Below are 23,885 nucleotides of genomic sequence, written 5' to 3' on the forward strand. Positions count from 1 at the left end.
TTCTTCAATTGAAAAAGAACTTTCTTTTCCAAAATAGATATCTTTCTGAGAGAAAGTATATGAACTACAATATTAAAGTTTATTCTAAAATTCTGTAGTTCTGTTCAAAATGTATATCCAACTGGAAGTAAACATTTTCAGCAATTTATAGTACGTATTTGCATCATCTAATAAAATCACACCGAGAGGGGATTCTATACTTTGGTGCTGATTTAGAGGGTTCTGTGTTTTTTTGATTGTTTGGTACTTCCCTGCCATCTTTTGTGTATATTCGAAGAAATTACTGCTTTGTTCCAAATACAAAAGCGTGAGTCGTAATTTCTGATTTGAGACTATCCACTATGCACTTTCATATTTAGTCATAAGAATTTCGATACAATTTAGAACATACACATTGTGCCGTTTATTGCTTCTTACTAAACAATAGATAAATTCGGAATTTTTATTTTAGCCGAAAAAATTAATTTTTCCATAGTTTTCCCTTCATTTGTGGTCTTTGAATTCATTTTCTGTGGTATAATTCTCAGTATCGGTAAGATTGGTATAAAGCCATGAAAATTTTGTTGTAATTTATTTTAAATTTAATTACTAACATTATGATATCTTCGAAAGGTCTTTCTTGTGGGTCTACATGATTTCTTTAGCAATTTTACCATACACGGCACTCGCCATAAAACTTCCCCAGGAGCCTCGTTGAAAATGATCCTAGGGGCACAGTCATCTAAAAGCTGCAAAAATATTAACAGGTTGAATGCCGACCGCGTGTTGATGTGCATCGGTTACAAATATAGCCCTGGCAACCCACGAATACCTAGCCTGTAATCAAGTTGGATACCGGTCCGAGGGATGGAACTGTGTGTTTATTACAAACTTTACCCAATCTATATACGTACAAACGGACCCTTATTTCCCTTAATCACGGCATAATTTGGAATGACTACGGATTTCACTCAACTTTTTTTAAGTTTTCTAATACCTTGTGGAAGGTTCTTATGGAATGGGCCATAACGCAGTTCTCCATTGGCAGATAGCATTGACTCGAGATATTTAAATCGCTCAGTTCTGTTAGCGGCAGTGACCTGCCCAATGGAGAACTGCGTAATGAAATGGCTTCAGGCATTAACGCAACCTGGATGAAGTTGTATTCTAGAACTGGTGTTCTTTGTAATCGACCTATCAGCGAATGTCTCAAATTTAAAATTTGCCGAAATGTCGTGCGTTTTGTGGCTCTCAATGGTTCTGAGTGTTGACCGACTATAGAAAGCAATAAACGGCGTCTTGCGGTAATGAAGACGACGATTTTGCGTTGGATTAGTGGCGTAACACGCTTTGATCACCTCCGAAATAAGGATATTCGCTATCGATATAGAGTTGCACGGAGCGTGGAAAAACTGCGAGAGAGGCGTCTTCGATGTTATAGTCACGTAATTTTCGCTAACGAGAATTCATTTGTCAGGAAGTCGATAGTAAGCGGCCAAAAGGCCGACCGAAATAATGGTAGCTTGATACGCTGGATGGGGATTTAAAAGCCAGATGAGGCATTTGATAGAAGCAAATAGCGAAACCGATCATGACGAGCCGAAACCGCTTGTGAAAGGCTAAAGAAAAAGAAGAGGATGCCAAATGAGTTCGTGTCAAACGGTCAAACACCCTCTCTAGTAAAGAGGGGGCAGGAGTAAGCGTATAATAGAGTGGTCACTTATTCAAGGATTCATTCGAGCCAGCCTAAAAATCTGACAAAAACCCCGAAGTTGCCCCTATACGACATCTAGTCCTCAAAATACTATCTCCTACCAACATTGCTCAAATGTAGTTAATAATAGTATATTACTGTATTTTTTGAAAATTGATTGAAACCCCTCGTTATTCAAAAGTGGACGTTGTAAATGTGTCAAGCAACATCCAATTCGGTTCCACTGTCGGCAGAAACCATACTTCCATGATATTCAAATTGATCGACGCCTTCGATGCTCTGCCCATTAATGCAGATAGGTAGAGTGCGATGACCCATCAGAATGAGAATATCAGTTTTATTGGTGTTTTCTTAAGTCCAACTCTTCTTGTCTCTCTTTCTAAATCCAGAGCGAACGTCATGGTGACAACGTCAGCGCCAAAAACCAAAGAACGAGCAACATCGAATCGCACTGGTCAGACGACAATAATAATGATAGATGGCTATAACTTTGAGAGTAGGGTCGAAAATTACAACCGATAGCAGCTATCACGAACTATTCCGCTCGAAACGTCTCAGCACAGAATCAAAGCTCTTAGTGTACAAGTGTTCTTAGCGTTATATATATTCCTGGAAAACCTGGGTTCTTAACAAGAAAAAGTGCGAACTTCTGATCGCCATCTTTCCTCTGGAGAATTTTTAACGATAACGATGAAATTGATGAGCGATACCATGACCGCTTGGTTGTAGCAGGTCATCCGATCCGTATGAGTGAGAATGATGCAGTGCGGAAAGTTTATAATGGCAATATCTGATGGTAGAAAAAGTAGACGTGGCAGGTGTAGGCCAGGATACCAGACAGCTTTTAGGGATATCGAATTGGTGGATCACTGAGTAATGCCGGGATGTCTGGAGTTCCTTATTAAGGTTGGCCTAGATCCGATAACGGTTGTTGCGCCGTTGAAAATTCGGCAGTTAATTTGCGCACCGTGAGTTTGCTATTGATAATTTGACCAAACTTTCTCCAGATGATTCTCCTGAGGTCTGTGAAGGGTTTGGAGACCCCTGCGGGATCAATTCTGAAAAATGTCCAACTGGGAACTGAGAACGATGTCTGGTTAGACCAGTTCTCCACCCCCTAAGAATCTCATTGTCGGTTAGTAAGGTGATATCAAGCACCTTTATCCAACCGTCACAGTTCTCCGAGCTGGAAAAACGGAAGGTTAGTGCAATAAGTTTGTATTAATAATAAAATCAACAAATGACTCACCTCTTTCGTTTATTTCCGAGCTGCCTCAAAGCCTACGCTTTGCATTGGCATCGTTGCCTATCAATAGGTTGTCCTTCTTTGCTGCTATAGGATACGTCAAATGTTGCAATTTTTCTGGCGGAGCTGATCGGTTGAGAGCCAGGTTTTTCCGTTTTCCGCTTTCGCCTACTCTATTTTGACCACAACTAAGTCACTGAAACTCAGGTGCGAACACAGAAAACCTTGCAGACTCTTTCTCGCTAGGATGTATGCTATACGTCTGTCCCGATCAGCGTCTCTTGTATTGTGGAATAAATTATAATATTTACTTTGGAGCCTTTTGATGGTTCGGTTGGCTGCGATCTAGGGCTCCTATATTAGTGTGACGTCGATGTCGCTTTCAAGGAGGAATAACATATCAAAAGATTCGATGAGGCGCACCTCGGGTACTGCAGATTGATTTGCACTACCCTCAGCATGATCTGCTTGCGTAGAAAGAGATATCAGAGCCCGTCGATCTAGGTCGTCGTCCGGTTTTTGACCTTTGCGTTCCTGACTCCATCAGCCTCGCCTAAACACTGGTCCACCCCTTCGGCGCTAGTTTACCGCTGGCGGAATTGCCATCCACCAGCGCCATACGTAAGTGACTCCTGGATGCGTCGCTGAAGGGCTTCGCAGTTTGTGACTCGTCGGCTGTCTATTACTGCTTACCTGTATGCAGAGGTTTGAAAACATAAGCGAACGGCTATGCACTCTGCGCTTGCGAGGCAAGTTTAGAAATATAAGCCTCATAAACGTTCACGCCCCTACAGAGGAGACTGCAGAGTCGGAGAAGGATACCTTCTACGAGGCAGTAGAACGAACCCTCGAAACCTGTCCCAGATATGATATTCAAAAATCGTACTTGGGGATTTTAACAGCCAAGTAGGGAAGGAGCCCGTATTCAGGCGATACGTTGACTCCCATAGCTTACACGAAAAAACAAATGATAACGGACTGCGGACTATTCAATTAGCAGGGTCACACGAAATGGTTGTTGGAAGTATCTGGTTTGCGCGGAAAGCGGTCCACAAACATACGTGGGCCTCTCCAGACGGCACCACTTTCAACCAAATTGACCACGTGTTGATCGAACGCCACCACCTCTCAGCGTTGATGAATGTCAGAACATTTAGGGGGGCCAATATAGACTCGGATCACTATCTCGTTGGCATGGTGCTCCGAGCTCGAATAACAATACCACCTAGAATCCCCTCTGACAATCAGGTGAGAGTGAACACTGAAGCCATCCACAACACAACCCTCCGCAACACCTATAAGAGGGAAATGGATGCCGCAATAACCGCACCTGGAGATGAAGCATCAACAAATGATCTTCACAATCACCTGAAGAACGTTATGATGGATACGGCCACAAACATACTTGGCCCCAGCCGTAAAAGGAGTCGGAACGGCTGGTTTGACGATCAATGTAAGCTGGCAACGGAACGGAAGAATGCCGCATACCGAGTAATGTTGCATTCTCAAAGAACGCGGGCACGCGCAGAGACTTATCGCGTCGAGTGGAGAAGCCACTTCACAGAAGCCTGGGAGAATCAACAAGTCTAACTACAACTACAACTAGAAAAGTACAGGGAGCAACCGTTACGTCGACTAACCATTTCATCCACAAAGGAAGAATCTTCAGCCCAAGTGATACGGTTACAGAAGAATCGTGGTGAATTGTTCTTTCCATGTCTTCAGCTGCTCATCATCGTGGATAAGAAGTCGCCCGCTAACAGCCTGGGAGAAAGTCTGTGAACTCGAAAAGTACAGGAAGCAGCCGTACCAAACACGAAGTTTTACCAACAAGTCAACAGGATGAAGCCTTATACACCTCGATGCTCATCCTGCCGAGACAAAGAGGGAAATCTGATTTCCGACAGAATGGGCATATTAGAGCGATGGGTTGAGTACTTTGATGAGCTACTGAACAACCAGAACATCGGCGAGTTGGAGGTCCCGCCAACTGAAGACGACGGACAAATACTGCCACCACCAAGTTTAGGAGAAACAGTCCGTACAATTCATCGGCTAAAAAATCATAAGTCGCCAGGAGCCGATGGAATTACAGCCGAATTGGTTAAATATGGAGGCGTCCAGTGCCACCAAGTGGTTCATCAACTTGTGCTCAAGGTATGGGACAACGACTCAATGCTCTCTCATACATAAAAAGGGAGATATCACACAGTGCAGCAATTATAGAGGTATCACGGTGCTGAGTACCATCTATAAGATATTCTCCACTATCTTGCTAGGCCGGATAGCCCCATACGCTCAGAACATCATTGGCCCATACCAAAGAGGCTTCACTCCAGGGAAATCAGCAACAGATCAGATTTTCTCTCTGCGGCAAGCGATGGAAAAACTGTTGGAATATGGACAACAGTTGCACCATCTTTTCATCGACTTTAAAGCCGCCTATGATAGCATAGTCAGGGTAAAACTGTACACGGCCATGAGAGAATTCGGTATCCCGACGAAATTAATAAGACTGACTAGGCTGACCCTGACCAATGTGCGAGGCCAGATAAAAGCAGCAGGATCACTCTCAAAACCATTCGACATCAACAACGGTCTACGACAAGGGGATGCACTATCATGCGTCCTTTTTAACCTGGCCCTCGAGAAAGTGATCCGTGATCCTGAGATAAATGCAAGAGGTACGATTCTCTCCAAGTCCACCCAACTACTGGCCTATGCTGACGATATCGACATCATGGGAGGAACCACCCGAGATGTACAAACTGCCTTCATCCAGATCGAGCGGGCGGCGCGAGATCTTGGGCTGCACATCAATGAAGGCAAGACAAAATATATGGTGGCAACGTCAGCACCGAAGACGAATCAACCAACAACATCAAACCGCACTGGTCAAACATGAAGAAGAATAAGGATAGGAGAACACAACTTTGAGACCGTTGACAATTTCTCCTATCTAGGGTCGAAAATCACAACCGATAACAACTACGATGATGAAATCCGCGCACGGTTGTTGTCAGCCCACAGAGCCTATTTCAGCTTACAAAGACTGTTCCGCTCGAAACGTCTCACCATAGGGTCAAAGCTCTTACTGTACAAGGCTATCATCTTGCCAGTCCTCATGTATTCCTTGGAAACTTGGGTTCTTAGCAAGACTAATTGCGAACTCTTGGCTGCGTTCGAGAGAAGAATCCTCCGAAGAATTTTTGGCCCCCTACATGAGGATGGACGATTCCGTAGCCTACACAATGCCGAAATCTATGAGCGATACCATGACCGTCCGGTTGTGGATTAAATCCGGCTCAATAGGTTACGGTGGGCGGGTCACTTAATCCGTATGGATGAGGATGATCCCACCCGGAAAGTCTATAAGGGCAATATCTATGGTAGAAAAAGAAGACGAGGCAGACCCTGCCTAAGATGGAGCGATGGCGTGGGTCAGGACGCCAGACAGCTTTTAGGGATATCGAATTGGTGGACCTCGGCGCAAAACCGGGATGTCTGGAGTTCCTTATTAAGGCAAGCCTAGACCGGATACCGGTTGTTGGGCCGTTGATGATGATGATGATGTATGCAGAGGTTCTGCTCAGGTTGTGTTTTTGTTCGACCTCGTTTTAGGATCGATTGCTTTTGAAAGCGGTGGGTTTCGCCTTCTGCTAGGTGTTTGCTGTTATATTCTTCGACACTTCCGCTCCTTTTCATCTCACTTGTCGACAGTACCGCTCTCCTTATTCTTCGCAATCTTGCTCAGAATATGTACGGTCTTCTGATACTGGCTCTTGAGTAGAGCACCAGTGGACCTCCGCTGCTTAGCAGGTGCCCGGTGACCGACATTCTCGCCAGCCCTTAGTTTTGAGGGTACCCCTGACGGCAACGGTTTCGAGTTAGGAATACTATGGCTGGTACTCACTACACTCAGCTCTAGTTTAGGGGGATGGTTTTCGAAATTCAAAAGGCGTACCGATGAGGCATTCTTGACGATGCAATGAATCAATATAACTAAATGAACACATTTTCCAACGTACTTCTGATTGGCTTCATCAGAGTTACAATTACAATGTCCAAAAAGACTATAAAAGACATGTGACCTCTTCGATAAATACGATTTTTCTAGCATCTAAAGTCGGGTACAATATTATTTGAATACTAACTCGTTCAGGAGACGTGATCTTATTTTCTTGTGAAGAACAGTTTAAATAAACTAAGATACAATTGATATTTTACCTGGAGCAATTTCCATTAATCATTTTCTAGCATAGTATGATACTATAAAATAGATGCATGTTTCCAGCCGACACTCAGTCAAAAAAAAGTCTCGGCCAACTTTCCATATTCAAAGTTAAGCAAGTGAATCTCGTAATTGTGACATAAAACGTGTGTAGATTGTTTGATGAAGAGTGTAGGTGGCTTCAATGGAGACGTTCGTATCTTCCAAACCTGGATAAAATATTGCGCATATTGGGTGCTAATGGACATTGGACATTGGCGCGTGAGATCAGATCGAGAATGACAATTCCAACTAAAGAATAATATCTAGGAAGCCAGTAGACATATATGCTAACGAAGATATGCAAATGAACCATTTTCTTTTCTGGATTGTTCACTAAGGAATGCACTAAGCGTGAGGGAAGCTTTGAAATGGAAAGAATATTCAAGAAGGTGATGCTCCTCCTTTCAAATCCAAGACCGGTTACCGGTCCAAAAAAGGCTTAATTTCGGATTCTACATATCTGAAACTTCTTCAAGATGTTACTGGCTCAAAACAATCACCTAACAAACTGTGAGGCACTGACCCACATCTATTTCAATTTGAGTTTCATTAATTGTATTCTCACTTCTCCCAACTAATTACACTTGCAATAAGCGTATTATATCGATAATGACCCCTGCAACATGTCTTCTTCTTTTTAGTGATACCACATATATTTCACATGTGTTCGCGGCAAGTGCAGTACTCGTTTAATATGCAATAGTAACAATAGTAAAATTATTTTCACGCGAGAGAGGCAAAAAGATAATAAAAGATACTCAACACACGTTTTCCATCCATTAGTGATCGAAGTTAAAAATGGAAACAATGTTTTTCATCAAGTGTCTGGGCTGTGAGTGCGGTGGAATCTCAGTGAAATCTTTTGGAAAAAATCAATCGTATCTGATTTGTTGCAGATTTTCTGTTCTGGAATTTGGCTGCATCGAATGAAATCCAGACACACGGAGAGTGGTTCGAGTACTGTGATCACTTAGTGCCACTGGGGCCTGACAGATCCATTTATATAAATTCACCGCGTTATCCTAAAAGGTATACACCGAACTCTTCCTGTAGATACACGATAACAGCACCTCTAGACTATGAGATAAATCTGCAATGCAATATCGATTTTGATAAGGTAAGTGCTGGACTACATCAAACGCTGTAGCTTCTTATCAGCTTGATGGTGTTACGTCATCATCGGCTTCTACTTCCTACGTTGGCGAACAATAACTTTCACTGCTTTCGTGATCAAGCCGAATCGTATTGTTGGTCATTTACCTGAAGTAAAATAAAAAGATGAAAGATATCGTTGAATATTATAGTATGTAATGAACCTAGGGGAAGTAGGATGATCAAACGACCATCCTGATTGACTGAAGACGACCTAGAGGGAAGAGCTATCCCAGAAACCGACAAAAGTTGCCGAAAGTGACCGTGAAGGTCCGCCCGCAAAAACTGAAACTCCATCAAAGTGCTCGGTTGACACGTTCCTGCACGCCTCTGCGTGAACCAGGCTCCGGAATGTGGGGGAGTCCTTTGAGCGCTCTGATCCCTCATGAGTAATTAGCACAAAATTAACTTTTATAATTCTAGGATAAACTTAAGGAAGTTTTTATTCAACTTCCCCAAGAATATGGTAATATACTATTATTAACTTAATTTGAACGGATATCGATATGGAGAGTATTTTAAGGCCTGGGCACCATATACAGGAAGCTTCATGATTTTTTTCAGATTTTTCTGTTCGGTCTGAGAAAGGATCTATTCAAGAAATCATCACTTTCCACCCCTCCCGCTCCCCGCCTTTCTGACAAAACTAACAATGGCTTCGAAAAGTACTAAAGTACTATTCAAGACCTTTCATTTGATACCCAACATGACTATATTCGGTGAAAAACACACCCCCTTTTACATGTATGCCCCCCCTAAATCTCAACGTAGAAGGATATCACTCACTGCATGTCTGGACGTTCACAGTTTCAATCTTCTCACGAAATTTCGTGTCAATCGGTATAGCCATTTCTGAGAAAACTGCGAGTGACAGACAGACAGACCGACATCCCTGCGCTAGCACGTGACATGTCCTGGCAAGTTAGCGAGGACTTCACGCACATCAACCACCAGGCAATCACCTTTGAGCTTAGGACGGAGCCACAAGGCAGGAGACCCGCACCCCGGAAGCCGAAATCCAAAAGAACACCAGAATGGTCTGCAAAAGTGATGGATTAGCAGACATTCATGGAGGTGTGGCTAGACCTGCCTAGCAAAGCAGGCACCTCTACGGGTAGAGCTCTACAGGTTACACAAAGCATATGACGCATGCCTCGGAGATGCTGATTCCCGCCCCCCTCGGATCGATCAAGGGTCAAAGTGGCATGCCTATAGTGAAGCTGGCAAGAACTTCAAGCTCGCCATCCAGCGGAGTAAGAGGAAATATTTTAAGGAGCTCTGTTTTGAAGCGGACATAAATCCGTGGGGTAGCGCCTATAAAATCTTCACAGAACGATTCAGAGGCCGATCAGCTCCGCAGATCACGTGCCCTATGCTCTTGTTGAAAATAATCCAGGGGTTATTTCCCCAACAAAAGAGGGGGTACTGACACCTTCCAGCGTCCCCTGAATGTGACGCTTATTCCACCAGTCACCAGGGGTGAGCTGCTGGAGATCTGCAGTCAAATAGACGACAGCATACCGAATAAAGCCCTCAAACTTGCCGTCAAATGTAAACTGGATATTTTCGCGGAGGTGTTCGAAACGTGCATGTCCGAGGGTATCTTTCTTGCACCATGGAAACGGCAGAAGCTGATGTTGCTGCCTAAGGCTGGCAAACCTCCGGAGGAACAGTCATCTTATAGACCCATATGTCTTTTAGACACTATAGGGAAAATGTTGGAGCCGGTTATTATCTAAGTCTTCGAGGGCCTTTCAGATAGGCAGTATGGGTTCCGTAAAGCCAGATCAACCGTTGATGCCATCAAAATGGTTACAAGCTTGGCCAAAAATGAAATTCATGGAAGGGGTTGTACCAGCAAATATTGTGTGGTGACCTGGGATGTGAGGAATGCATTCAACTCGGCCAATTGTAACCTTATTCGAAAGTCTCTGGCGGCTATTGTTGTTCCCACCTATCTCGCCGCTATTATCGATAGCGACTTGCAGCAGCGGACACTCTGGTATAATAGCGATGATGGACCAAAGAAGTACGTTGTCTCAGCGGGTGTCCCACAGGGCTCTGTGCTGGGCCCATTGCTGTGGAACATCATGTATAATGATGTACTTAACCTTCCGGTTGCGGAGAGGCCACGGTGGTAGGTTACGCCGATTATATAGCACTGGCTTTGCTCGCAAAGCATCTCGAGGATGCTGAGTTGTACTGAAGCGAAGCAATCAGTGTTGTTAAGGCTTGGTTAGAGAGTGCTGGACTGGCACTCGCTGAGGAAAAGACGGAAGCGGTCCTCCTCACTTTAGTGAGCAGCGTTTACGCTGCAAGAGAAATTACGCCTGCATTAGAATCGGGAATCGTATAATCACTTCCAAGCCGGCCATCAAATAGAGGGAAAACTCAATTTCAAGCAGCACATAGAACATTCTTGCAAAAAAAGCATCCACCGCGTATATAGCTCTGACAAGGATGATGCCGAACGTAGGAGGACCACGGCAAACTTGCAGGCTGCTCATAGCCAGGGTGATGAGTTCTATCATGCTGTATGCAGTCACAGTTTGGGGAAAGCGCTGCAGATATTAGGGCAATGCATATGAACTGAGTACGGTTTACAGAAGAACAGCCTTAAGGGTGTGTTCTGCCTTCAGGGCCGTCTCAGACGATGCAGCGTTTGTCACCTTGGGAATGATGTAAGTTGACATCCTGGCAACCAAAATCATGAACATTTATAACACCAGGTCCATCTCTCCCTTTTCGCAGGTGAAAAAAGCCGAAAGGGAGAGATCGATAAGCCGATGGCAACAGCGATGGGATCAGTCAGAAAAGGGTCGTTGGACTTACAGGTTGGTCCCTTCCATTGGGGAGTGGTTTAAGAGAAAGCTTGGGGAGATCAATTATAATCTCACCCAGTTTCTCACCGACCATGGCGGATACCGTCGATACCTGTACAGGTTTAAATTGGACACCTCACCTAATTGTTCAAACTGCGACGGAGTCCCAGAGGACCCAGCGCACGTATTCTTCCAATGTCCTAGGTTCGTGGAAGAAAGGAGGAACCTAAAGGAAACTCTATGGGAAGTGCTATCACCGGAAAATTTTGTCCGGAGAATGGTAGCATGCCAGGAAGACTGGGATGCGATCAATTCCATGATCGTAGTAATCCAGGATAAACTGCGAAAAGCAGAAGAAGTGAGGAAGGCGCGGTTACGAATCCCGCGGGTAGACGGAAGGAGACCTGGCTAAAGTAAGTTAACTCCTCCGCATGATGTAATACCTAAAGGTGGTTCCACGGGGAAGAGGGAGTTGGGAGTGGTTTCAGTGGGTAAAAATCCCACACTCTGGTGTGCCCTGGCAAGAGTCCTTTAAAGATTTTCACCTCCTTAAAAAAAAAAGACAGACAGACGGACAGACAGACATTGAACCGATTTTAATAAGGTTCTGTTTTGCAAACAAAACCTTAAAAACGGCTCGACCGCGCGCGTGGAGCCGTAGTTCTCCGGACCCGAGTACCGCGATCGAGAGGGAAGATCCGCGACAGATCACACTCCCGATCATTGCTTCTTCTGATGGGAAATGAAACCAAAAGAAAAAATATATAAAATAAAACTGAAATCAAACCAAAAAAACTTACACATTGATTACACTCCGAGCTTGGCGTGGCGTGTCTATTGCTGTTTTATTTCTTTCTGTTTAATACGGAAATTGCTTGGCTCAAAAGAAGGAAGAAAAAAATATGTGTACGGAAATACTACTGAATTTAATGCAAAAAAAATATAGCGAAAGACTTTTGGTTTTTCTTTTCCTAATGTTCTTTCCAGGGGTCCTCCCAACGACGCACACAGAAAGCGGAAAATCTCTAGCACACACTCATACCAGAAATTCTTAGAGGCCACAAATGCGATCTTCTATGGATGCCGCACCCTCAATGGGGAAGGTCTCCCGCAGATTGAAACTGAAACTTCAGCAAAAATTCACTATACGATTGTTAACACGAGAAACTGAGGAAATTCACATTAGCGGCAGCAAAGCAAGCTCCTCTTTGACAACCGTTTTACTGCTGGTTAGTTATGTCCTCTTGGCAGACTATGTTCTCTGTGACTTTTTATCCTGTCGCCTCAAGCCCATGCAGAAATTTACCAAAACTTAACGTCGTTATAGCATCCAAAACTTTGCCCGGCTATCTCAGCAAATCAATTCTCTGACCTTCCGACTACGCCTCCACGACAATTATTCCTTTTTCTGCGAACTTCCTTTCCGATTCCCAGCGTTATCCAATTTTCGCCTTATAAAAATTACCTTCCTTCACGTCCAAAGCTGAAAATCGAGAGACCACTAAACTACCTCTAACTCCACTCTATACGGTTCCGGCACAAACAATGAAATTTTCAATCTCCACCGATCAGCTGTCCACCCACGAACCGTTCCCTATTCCGCTACGCTCACCTTTAACTCAGTTGAACTCCGAGAGTTCATGTTGCAGCAACATGTCCGTGTGCTTACGGCTCTGGCAAATCATTCCCCTCTGTCAAGATCAATTCACCCGAACGCATTCAATAATGCGCAATCCGCGGCGAACTTTAGATACACATTGTCGAATGCATTATTTGTGCAAATTAACTCAGAAAAAGGCGAATGAGATTCCGCTCCCGTCGAGAAGCCGCGGCTACTACAAGTAACATAAGCGCTTCTCTAAAAGAAAATTCACCAATAGACCCATCTCAGGAGTAGGATTAATCTCTCTAAATAGCATCTTTCGGATACTATCCATTCTTAACATCCATCGAATACTGTTTATTCTTACTTTTAATGACAATTCGTCCTTTTTATGTACTTTTGACAGGGTCCTGTAAACTGCACCACTGAATATTTCTACATAAGCATCGAAGGTCACCGTGATCTTCATCATGGACAATATTTTTGTGGGAAAGGCTACATTCAGAGGAAATCCTACTTTCGGAGTCTGGTTATGGCGTATACGTCGTCCAGTGAAAACGCAGGAGGTTCATTTAGTTGTGTACTCGAAACTCAGCCACAGGCGTGTGAATGTGGATGGACTATCTTCAAGGACACTAACAAATTCAATAGAGGCGAAGAAGTTGAAAGTCATGAATACCCAATGCTGGCTGGACTCGTCAATTTGAATTCAGGAAGACTATTTTGTGGAGGAACAATAAGTAAGTTTAGTTTCATATTTGTAGGGTTCATATTGCATAATAAGGAAGTTCGAAACTTATGCAAGTTCAACAGTGAACAAGGAAACACACAAAAGTGAGGAATATTTTAAAAATATCAAAGAAATAATAGTAATAATCGTTGGCGCTACAATCCAATTGAATTAAAGCTTTAAAGTGTCTTAGAGCACTTCATTCAAGACCGTAACGGTACACTACAGGATTTCAGTACCCTATAGGAGGCAATGTGGTCAGCATTGCGCTCGCCCGCTCACAGCTGAGTTGAGTGGTATCCGCCGTCAAATCACGATACAAATCCTTCTGCCACCAGTGGGATTCGAACCGCGAACTTCCGTACGACAGCCTTGTGTTCTAACCCCTCAGCTATCTGGACACATCAAAAATATGGATAGTCTTCTGTCCACCCGTTTGTGAGTATAGGGCATCCACACCCTCTTATTCGTATTGCTACCCCTTTCTCTACTTGAGTTTTCAATGGGACTGCGTTTCGGCTTAGTTATCTTCACACTTACCATAATGCTGTGTGTAGGACTACAGCAGTAATACCTGCACGAAGACGAACACAAACATTCGTGACGAGCCGGGATTCGAACCTGGGCCAACAAGCTCAACTGACGCTCCACTAACTCAACAATCTGTGTGCATGTGATCTGTCAAATTTAATAATTCGAAAATATTCCAGGATCAGATTCCTCGAGGGATGAGGCAAAGTCTCTGAGATTTCCGACCCCAGTGATATATTGTACCCAATTCCCCAGTTTGAAGGAATATTCCGGATTCGTTTATGTATCTTAGGATTTCCATTAGTGGATGCTACCCGCTGGAGCTGGAGCACATCAACGCCAAATGCGTGATGTCCGATGCGTACGTAAGCGGGGAGCTCACATAGAAAATGTTCCGTGAATTCGGCTTTCTTGTTAAAAAATGCACACGTATCATCTTAGAGAATCCCTATTCTGAACACATGCCCAGCTAGTGAACTATAGGAAGTCAGAATACCCACAATACTCCCGCAAGGCTTCTTGCTTTTTGGCACGATAAACTTTGTCGTACGTTTGTTTGGTTCTGACGGAAAAAATTTGGTGTGTTTAATAGCATTAAGGCTTTGCCACCTGCTATTTTGTTTCCGATGGTATCGCTGTCCTAGTTAAGTGGGTTAGAGTTCAACAGGGTTACATCAGATACTGACTCCAGCGGTGGCTTAAAAAAGCGGACATTGGGTTTGCCACTGGGAAAACTGAGAAGTGTGGCTGCGACTTCTTTGGAGGTGCTATTTGAGATAGACGATTGCAGATAAACCACTAATTACTTTGCTGGTAAAACTAGACTGACTCTGAGATTGACGTTTTGCTATGATCAAATATCCCCTTCTCCTATTGAAGTGGTCTTGAATTCTGCGACAATAAATATTCTTCTTTTAGTTTCTCATCGATACGTCATGACTGCCGCAAGCTGTTTTACTGTATACACCACTTCGAAGGACGTCCTAGTGCGGGTAGGCGAGCAGAACCTCAATAGAGGTAATTTTTTTGGTGACCGCAATCACTTACAAATTAATCTACCATTCACATAGATAACGAAACTCCCACTGGTGGAACACATTCAGTAACCTCAATAACCTTGCATCCAATGTACAACGCCGAAAAAAGGATCAATGACATCGCCTTAGTTATGACCCGAACAAACATAGAGTGGTCCCTTGATGTTGGGCCAGCGTGTCTGCCATTCTACTTCTCGTAAGAATACCGACTCATTTTAAACATTATTCTTCATATAATCACATTTTTCTCTTTCCCAGCTTCAACCCTTTTACTGAGAGTAAAGCCGAAATGATCGGTTGGGGAACAACGAAATTCATGGGACCTCCGGCAGACGTAGTGAGAAAGGTTTCCGTTAATGTAACCACCAATAATTACTGCAAGTCGGTTTATTCGGATCTCGACGATTCACAAATTTGCACTTACTCACCACCAAAGGATGCGTGCCTCTTTGATGCTGGTACCCCCCTGCTAGTAGGGGATGAGCGACTGTATGCAATTGGCGTTACAGGGATTACTAGCTCCTGTGGACTTTTTATACCTTCTGTGCATACTCGTGTCACCTCACATTTGAATTGGATAAGTTTGGTTGTTGGACAAGGATTATGCTGGAAATAGAATATTTCTGTCTAATTATTTGGTGGTATTTCTACTATGACGGATTGTGCCATTGCTTTCACAGATAACTACTTTTTCAATTTTTCTGCAGTCACCCCTAACCTGTGCAATGTCTAATTCCTTCTTTAGCCTACTCAAATCTGACGTTTTAAGCCTGGGAAAGTTGAGGACTTTGGAGAAAGGCAGCCTGCTGTTCATCAAGCCAGCCCCGGCAGGCCTGTCAGATATGCCACGGTAACCGATGGCCGGAACGTATGCGGATTCCGGTTACCAGTTGAAAAACGATTCGACCTGGTCAAATCTATATTGTCGGTCACTTAGTGCCTACGGCGGAGTTAGCCAGAAAAGAAAGTACAGAAACTCTTATAATGGGAAGCGGAACCTTCGACGGAAGATTCAGGTCAGCCACCACTTCTGTGGTGAATAATGCTTCGTTGTATTGCGCACTAGGACCTATTTTCACGTTTCCTGCGGGACCGGTGTATTGGAAGGTGATCAAATCAGCGAGGGGAATCACAATGAAATTGTTCTCTCTCTCTCTCTCTCTCTCTCTCTAAAACTAACATGAGAGCGGAAAAGAAGATAATGTATGCCCAAACAGCTGTCTCATTTCTGACATTCTGGTGAACACGTTTCTGTGAGATATTCAGACGAACAATTTGTCTACTTGGACTGGAACCAAGTCCATTTGGAGTGCCTCGATGAGGTTACCTCAGAGCGGATGCAGCAGACAACCTAGCTATTAATTCTGCAAGTTCACCATGATGAACACCACGTTGCATGTCAAAAGTTGGATACTCCTTCCGGAGGAGGGCGCCGGATAACTTTCGCAGAATCCGGGCAATGATATTGGATACTGGAGAATACAACCCTCCCCAACTATCTTCAACTCCCTCGTGAGAAATACCCTCGAGCACTGCTCCGTTATCTGGTCACCCGGTAACTGTGATTGTCTTGCCCTGGAATAGGTGCAATATAAATTCATCCGTTCCCTCTCCTTTAAAAAAAATTTTCCCCATGTGAACTACCGCTCCCGCTTCCGCTTTTTGTACCTCCCTTTCCTACTACAGCATAGAACTTATCTGGATTTGTGCACATTTTTCAAACTTTCCTCGAGTCTGCTATTTTTAATGTACCCTTTGCGGATTTTGAGCTCTATTTCCATTCCCCGATTCCTAGATTTTATCCAACTTATGACGCACAAAAGCTTAGTCCCTTAAACTTCTCTTCTTTCAGTAGTTTTAAGCATAGGTTGCCGTTGGCGTGGGGGGGAGTTTACGGGAGGAAGGGGAATATCTTGAAGGAAGATGTTAAAAAGTTCGGGGCTTAGAATAGATCCCTGAGGGACTCCTGAGTTTACCGAGAAGTCAATGGAGCGAAGTCTATCGAAGTACACGTAGCAAGTTCCGAGTTTTGAGATGAGGTCTCCGAGGATTCTGAATAAGGAGAGGAGGCAATTGGTCTGAATTAGTTTGTAAAGCAAGCCCTCTTTCCAAACTGAATCAAATGCCTTTTCATGGTTTTGGGCACAGGCTACCGTGCAATGCCGATTTTCCAGGTGATTGAGGGTATGGTCTTGCAGATACAGAATTGCCTGCTCGGTGGATCTGAGGTTTTCGAAGCTGAATTGTTTAAGTGGAATGATAGGGGAGTAGTGTCTATTGAGGTGACTAGGTGAGTAGGATACGTTACAAGATTTTTCCAATATTGGAAAGTAGAGAGATAGGCCTCATATCTTTGAGATCGCCCGAGCACCCCTTCTTAGGGATAGGTATAAGGAGGCCTGATTTCCATGATATCGGGAAGTGTCCATTGTTAAGACAATTGTTAAAGAGGATAGCGATACGTTCACTGATGGTAGGCGTACACTTTCGCAGGACAAAGTTAGAGATGCCGTCGGGGAGCGAAGATTTTTTATTGTTGAACCGGGAGAAGGAGGCGAACGGACCTGTTCTGACTATATCAATCGGGCAGCTGGGGGAAAAGGGGCAATGGTAAAGCCCTTCCAAGTTCAACCTTTTATCGTTGACAGTAGTGGCGACCACCGAGTTCCAGATGGAGTCCGGAGGCGATTTGGCTCTGAATAAGTGGCTGAAGTAGTCTACGCAAGCGGATATTTTTTCCTCAGGAGAGAAAACCTGGAGGTTACCTATTTTTATAAAATTGTGGCTGACGTTAAGAGAAGATTTTTTTTCTTCGAGCTAATCGATTAATTATTGAGAAAACTTGTGGGCCAGGTTTAAGGGATTTGAGGAGTTTCTTGTAAGATGCATTCAGTTCAGACCGAATAGCTCCATTGATTTTGCTGGACCGCTCTTTTATGATCTCGGAAAGGAGACGGTAGTCAGCGTTGCTTCTGTTCCGTAACCGGTGAAATAATTGTTTCCTGCGCTGCAGTAGTCTGTTTCTATCGCGGACTAAGAAGAGGGTTGAGGGGGAAAGGCACCCGTATTTGTAGTAACCAGAGTTGAATTTCCGGATGTATGTATAATATCTAGCTCAACATTAGAGTGAATACGCGATTTATCAAGGGGAGGGCCCAATGCACTGGCTAAGTCGCGTTGGAAATCGTCTCAGTTTGTCACATTGAAGGATCTGCATTTATGCGGATGGTGGAGTGAAAGGAGAATTTGCTGTAGACGCAGAGAGAGACTGAGGGCATGATGGTGGGCTGCGAAAGGGGAACAGCTAGTGACACATACTGAGAGATGAAACGAGATTATAAAGCCGTCTAGGAAAGAAGAACCACGAGGAAAAGATGGCACTCCAGCGTTAATGATATCCGCGCTAAGGAATGTTTTCGTTGTTAACTGAGTCGCCCCAAGATATGTGCCTCTCGTTGAGGACACCGCCGAGGATAAAGGCATCGAAACTGGTCGCGATTTTCCAGAGTTCGGACAAAATGGGAGTGAGGTGACCACCTATGCCGCTCGGGAAGTAGAGAGAGCCGATTAGGACTCAGAGGACGCCTCCACCCCTAACAGGAAGTCTGACTACTGCTAACAGGCAGTTTGATGCTAGTGCAACCGATGGGATGCTATTTGCCCTAAGTCCCGCTTTGACTAGTATGACTGTGCCTCTGCCCGCGTCGTTGCGGAAAGTAATGTAACCGAGAACAGTCTGGTTTCGTTTACGAGAGCGAGGTTAGGATCGAAATCCTCGAGGAGCTTGTGGAGAGCGAAACGTTTGTCGTTCCACAGAGAGGAGAGTGACATATTGAATAGGAACCTGGCTTCTATGGCTTCCATGAGAAGTCCCTGGAATGGGAATATGGGGGCGATAAAGAGCTGAAGGTTTCGGGTCTTACTCCAACCCTGGCCACCGCGACGAAAGACGGGGTCAGTCAGGTAGGGGCAATCCAGTTGGCATGAGGCAGAGGACTAGGCTGAAAGACATGAACACACAAAGGTCTGTCAAGGTTAGGGAAGAACGGAGCAGATCAGGAGTGCGGGATGCTTTTAGCTCTCTCTTTGCGCTGGAGTAGTCCCTAAAGACGTGTGGGCCCGCGCGCTTCACGCACCTGGGGTCGTATCTGCAGTTTGAGGAAATGTGGCCAAATTGTTGGCAGTTGAAACATTGGGTGACGTCCCCTTTTCTGGGTTTCTCCCATATTTTGTTTAGTGACTATGTTGGCACCTGCCTCAGAGTTGAGGGTCACACGGAAGGGGCTCATGTTGGTGTCATTGGCTCGTGATCCCAGGGCGGAATGCGTAGATAGGCGGATAGGCATAACCTGGGTTAACTCCTTAATTTCCGATGCCACGTCTTCGGGAGTGAATTCATGAGGGGAGATTCCTCTGAGGATGAAGGTTGGCTTCGTTTCCTCCTTCAGCGTGAAGCAATGACGTTCCAGTTTGGTGATCTAGATTAGGTAGAGTAGTTTCTTATGAGTGTTGGGGCAAATGAGCCGGACTTTGAGCCTCTCGATCGGTAGGTTGGCAATTTCAAATTTGGTATTTTTGTCAATGTTCTTGATAACAAGGGCCCAGTGCCCTGGCAGTTAGCCATACAAAAAAATTGAAGGGAGAAAGCTAATTATATTCTTATACTTAACTACTGGTGAGTTGACCATGTTGGCAAATTTCGAGGTTCTGGGACGTGCGTGCGTCGCTTCGGGACGACGCTCGTTGTTAAAGAGGAGACGGAAGCGGATTTTGTTCGCTGAGACCTCAGTGTCCGAGATGCCTGAATCCGTCTGTTTTCACTTGAAGACAGATTTACCTGAAGCAAGTTTGAATCCGTCTAGGAATCCTTGGATGTAATTGACAGAGGAATTTGCTTCACCGTTCCTGGTCCCCAAGAGGGATGTTCTGGTCGTCGTCGATGATTATGGCAGGGCAGTTGTCGTAAATCGTTTCTTCGGCCGTAATGGACTTGTTGGCCGAATGCAGGAGCTGTGTGGTGATGTTGGAATTGCCCAGTCCATGGGCGATTGTGTTAGCTGGTTCCGCGTCCTTTACACGCTGTGGATTAGTGTCCGTTGAGTAAGGATAAGTTTCGCGCTCGCGGCGCGAGGTTTGTACCAGCTTCATTTTGTTATCGATCCTACCGCAGGCAGGCGGAAACAAGCGAGATCCCCCCAATACGGATTGGACTTTACCCCGTTTATGGTTCCTTAATAATAATAAATAAAATAATAATGTCAACACAACAGGATCGTATTTGTTATTGCCAGTAAATATATGTTTATGTTTACAAAAATCTATAAAAATAAAGTTTGTTCCAGTAATAAGTCTGTTAAACCGTCAAATTTACAGTCGCACTGAAACCCTCCATTAAAAAAATTTAAAGATAACCGCCAAATGCAAAGTTTGACACCTGTTCAAAGATGTCGGGCCAGTCACGTTCTACACAATCCACACAACATATGTCAAAACATCCCGGGCTCAGCTATACATTTGATGTCAGTTTTGCGTCGTTTCTCTAGTTCTGTAATTTTATTATCGTTAGGGCGTAAGTTTAAAGCCCGGCAATAGCGCCAATTACACCTCAGAGTGTCAAACATCCAACCCCCGCGGAAACAATCAGGTAAGTCCGTCGACAATGCAAATCCCCCCAGCCCGCCGTTGACATCCGAAGGTTATGTTTACGTCTTGCTAATTTCGATTTCAGTTGCAAACCATGTTCGGCAGTTCGACTTTAGGCGGAGCGACGAGCTTCGGCCAGACGACAGCCGCAGCCACCCCGAACCCAATGAAGGATTATGAAGTCGTCTCGCCCCCGGAGGACTCTGTCTCGTCCTTGGAGTTCAGTCCGTCCACACTTCCCCAGAACTACATCGTGGCCGGCAGCTGGGACAGCAGCGTGAGTGGTGTTTGCGGCCTATTGGGCCGCATTGCTTTCCTGTCCTAGTGTTTTACTGTAATTGTTTTAGGTTCGCTGCTGGGAAGTTGAGCAGAGCGGCAAGACCATCCCCAAATCGATCAAAACCATGGGCGGCCCCGTCTTGGACGTCTGCTGGTCCGACGACGGAACAAAGGTTTTCATTGCGTCTTGCGATAAACAGGTCAAATGCTGGGATCTGGCGTCGGACCAGGTGGTGCAGGTCGCGGCACACGATGCGCCGGTGAAGACCTGCCACTGGATCAAAGGGTTGAACTACACATGCCTCATGACTGGGTCGTGGGACAAAACTTTGAAGGTAAGACTCTCACTTTTTGCTTCCAAATCAACCCTGCAGTTACGTTATTAATAGTTCTGGGACATTCGCTCGCCAAATCCCATGATGACAATCAATTTGCCGGAAAGGTGTTACTGCGCCGACGTCGACTACCCTCTGGCCGTGGTGGGAACTGCGGGTCGAGGTCTCATTGCTTACACCCTCGAAGGGACCCCGAAAGAGTTCAAGAGGAACGAGAGCCCATTGAAGTACCAACACCGAGCGATATCCATTTTCAAAGACAAGAAAAACGCGCCAACAGGTAATTGTGGTCGAAATGCAATTTGAAACTCGCATCGAAGCTGAGCTTCTCTATTGTATCCCCCAGGGTACGCCCTCGGCAGCATCGAAGGCCGCGTTGCTATCCAATACGTGAATCCCGTCAGCCCGAAAGACAATTTCACATTCAAATGCCATCGACTCACACTCAACGGGGCCGCCGGCTACCAGGACATCTACGCCGTGAACGACATCGCCTTCCACCCCGTGCACGGCACGCTCGCGACCGTCGGGTCGGACGGCACGTTCAGCTTCTGGGACAAGGACGCACGGACCAAGCTCAAGTCGTCGGAGACCATGGACCAGCCAATCACCAAATGTTGCTTCAACGCCACCGGCCAGATCTTCGCCTACGCCGTGGGCTATGATTGGTCGAAGGTAAGTGAGCCGAGGTAGGAACCCTTTGAACTTATTTTTAAATTCGCATCGCTTTTCCAGGGGCACGAGTACTTCAATCCAGCCAAGAAACCAGCCATCTTCCTGCGGTCGTGCTACGAAGAGCTCAAGCCGCGCAGCACGTAAGGCGCCGCCTCTCATTTGTTTACGTTTAAGGAAAATACAAGATTCCCATTAAATTTACGATTTTGTTTTATTTTTCACTAAGACCGCGTGCCTGCACTTCGCTAATTACAAAACTTAATGGTCGCCTCCGTGGTGGCCGTGACCGTGGTCGTCTCCCTTGAGCGCGTACTCGACGCCGATGGTGGCCAGAAAAGCAGCGAATCCTAAGGGAAATCCGCGAAACATGAACTTAATTAAACGCTTGCTGTGTGTGCTGTGGTGTTTGGGGTCGTACCGCCAGACTTCATTCCTGGAACGAGAGTAAATTATAAATTTCTGAGGCTGGGCCGGATTGGCACTGAACTCACCTGAGCCATGGATCTTTCAGCCCTTGTCTGGCCAAGGCGTCTTTCACTTGCTTCAGTTCAGCCACGTCCTCGACTTTGTAGATCGACGGGTCTGGCACTTTGTACGGTTCGTGGTGGTGTCCTCCCATTTCTGCTGTCTGGAATGCAAGTAAACAAGGATTAGTGGATACCAACCCCTGGAACCTCCGTGTCTAACCTAACTATTACATAATGTTAATTATCCTGCAGTAAACAAAACGTTGGGAAACCAAATTACTTGCAATAAGACTCCTTTTTTGTTACTCAATACTCACGGTTCAAGTTATCCTAGATCGGAAGAATTTGAAAGCAAGAAATCGCGATTACTGATCAGAAAATACTTTTGATGGACCGCACTGACATAAATGGGAGTTTGACAGCTCCGACTCAGCATTGCCAAAACGAAAAAGAGTGGAACGAACGAGATCTCTTCACCGAAACTGGTGAAGTTGAAAATTTGGCTTTCATGGGTGGTTCCCCTTTTTCGGTTGGAGATAACTTCAAATGATTAATGTGAGAAATGCGAAGCCTGGAGCTTCAAGAAACACCTAAGTCGCTACTACTGGAGAGATTACGGCTTCCGCCACCGCTGTTTCGGCTGGCCTTTTGGTCGCTTACCATCGACTTCGATGTTCACATCAATCTTGACAAATGAATTCTCGTTGACGTGAATTACGTGACCATACCATCGAAGACGCCTATCTCGCAATTTTTCCACAATCGTTGCAATCCCACATCGTTCGCGGATATCCTTATTTCGAATGTGTATGTCCACCTGTTCCGTGTGAGCTGGCTTGAGGTGGTCTATTGAGAGTGTTTTCTCGACATCGTTAACATCCACGGGGAAGGCCCGGTCGTTGAATCTCTGGACCACTTCGTGTGGTCCCGTATAAGGCCGCCAACACGGCTTCGTAACAGCATTAATGTGGTGGAGAACAAATTCGCAGGTGACTAAGTCGTTGAAAACGAAGGGATGATATGATGTGTGTCCAGCCGAGGGTATTGGACTGATAGCGTTGAAGAGCCGGCGGAGTTCCGAGGCGAAGTTGTGTGGAGTAGACTCGGTGGAATTCTGTGGTGCGATGAACTCGTCGGGTATGCACAGCGATGTGCCGAAAACCATCCCGGCCGATGACGCTTGCAAGTCTTCCTGAAATGTAATGCGGAGATCCAGAAGGACAGCCGAAAGTGCGCAAAGCCAATGCATCTCCGGTGTACATTTCAGGGCATCCGCTTGACCATGCCGTTTGCCTGTGGATGGTATGGCGTTGTGTGCACAAGGCGGCCGAGGTGAGGACATCAGCTCCGGCTCGAGTTACAATCACCGCCTTGATCCGCTGTGATCTCCAAAGATGGA

At 45.2% G+C, this 23,885-nt stretch overlaps 3 protein-coding genes across 4 annotated transcripts; 2 read left to right on the top strand and 1 right to left on the bottom strand.

Moving 5' to 3' along the window:
* Positions 1–7,570: 7,570 nt before the first annotated feature.
* LOC119654133 (venom serine protease-like) lies at positions 7,571–15,703 on the top strand. The gene is made up of 7 exons (XM_038059295.1): positions 7,571–7,601; positions 7,854–8,044; positions 8,109–8,329; positions 13,196–13,529; positions 14,969–15,067; positions 15,121–15,283; positions 15,346–15,703. The coding sequence occupies exons 2-7, from the start codon at positions 8,011–8,013 to the stop codon at positions 15,701–15,703; spliced, it is 1,209 nt and encodes a 402-aa protein (XP_037915223.1). The 5' UTR covers positions 7,571–7,601; positions 7,854–8,010.
* Positions 15,704–20,565: 4,862 nt separating this feature from the next.
* LOC119655634 (mRNA export factor) lies at positions 20,566–22,220 on the top strand. 2 transcript variants are annotated; one of them, XM_038061607.1, is made up of 6 exons: positions 20,566–20,731; positions 20,783–21,007; positions 21,078–21,344; positions 21,399–21,624; positions 21,691–22,019; positions 22,080–22,220. In XM_038061607.1, the coding sequence occupies exons 2-6, from the start codon at positions 20,825–20,827 to the stop codon at positions 22,161–22,163; spliced, it is 1,089 nt and encodes a 362-aa protein (XP_037917535.1). In that variant the 5' UTR covers positions 20,566–20,731; positions 20,783–20,824; the 3' UTR covers positions 22,164–22,220. The 2 variants fall into 2 exon arrangements, with proteins under 2 accessions (XP_037917535.1, XP_037917534.1); XM_038061606.1 differs by having other exon boundaries at positions 20,816–21,007.
* On the bottom strand, positions 22,206–22,940 carry LOC119655635 (NADH dehydrogenase [ubiquinone] 1 beta subcomplex subunit 3). The gene is made up of 3 exons (XM_038061608.1): positions 22,804–22,940; positions 22,511–22,647; positions 22,206–22,452 (listed from the first exon to the last, which is right to left on the bottom strand). Exons 2-3 carry the CDS (start codon positions 22,636–22,638, stop codon positions 22,278–22,280), a joined length of 303 nt encoding a protein of 100 aa, XP_037917536.1. The 5' UTR covers positions 22,639–22,647; positions 22,804–22,940; the 3' UTR covers positions 22,206–22,277.
* Between the last annotated feature and the right edge of the window lie 945 nt (positions 22,941–23,885).

This window comes from Hermetia illucens, chromosome 4 (genome assembly GCF_905115235.1).
Source record: "Hermetia illucens chromosome 4, iHerIll2.2.curated.20191125, whole genome shotgun sequence".
Lineage (NCBI taxonomy): Eukaryota > Metazoa > Arthropoda > Insecta > Diptera > Stratiomyidae > Hermetia > Hermetia illucens.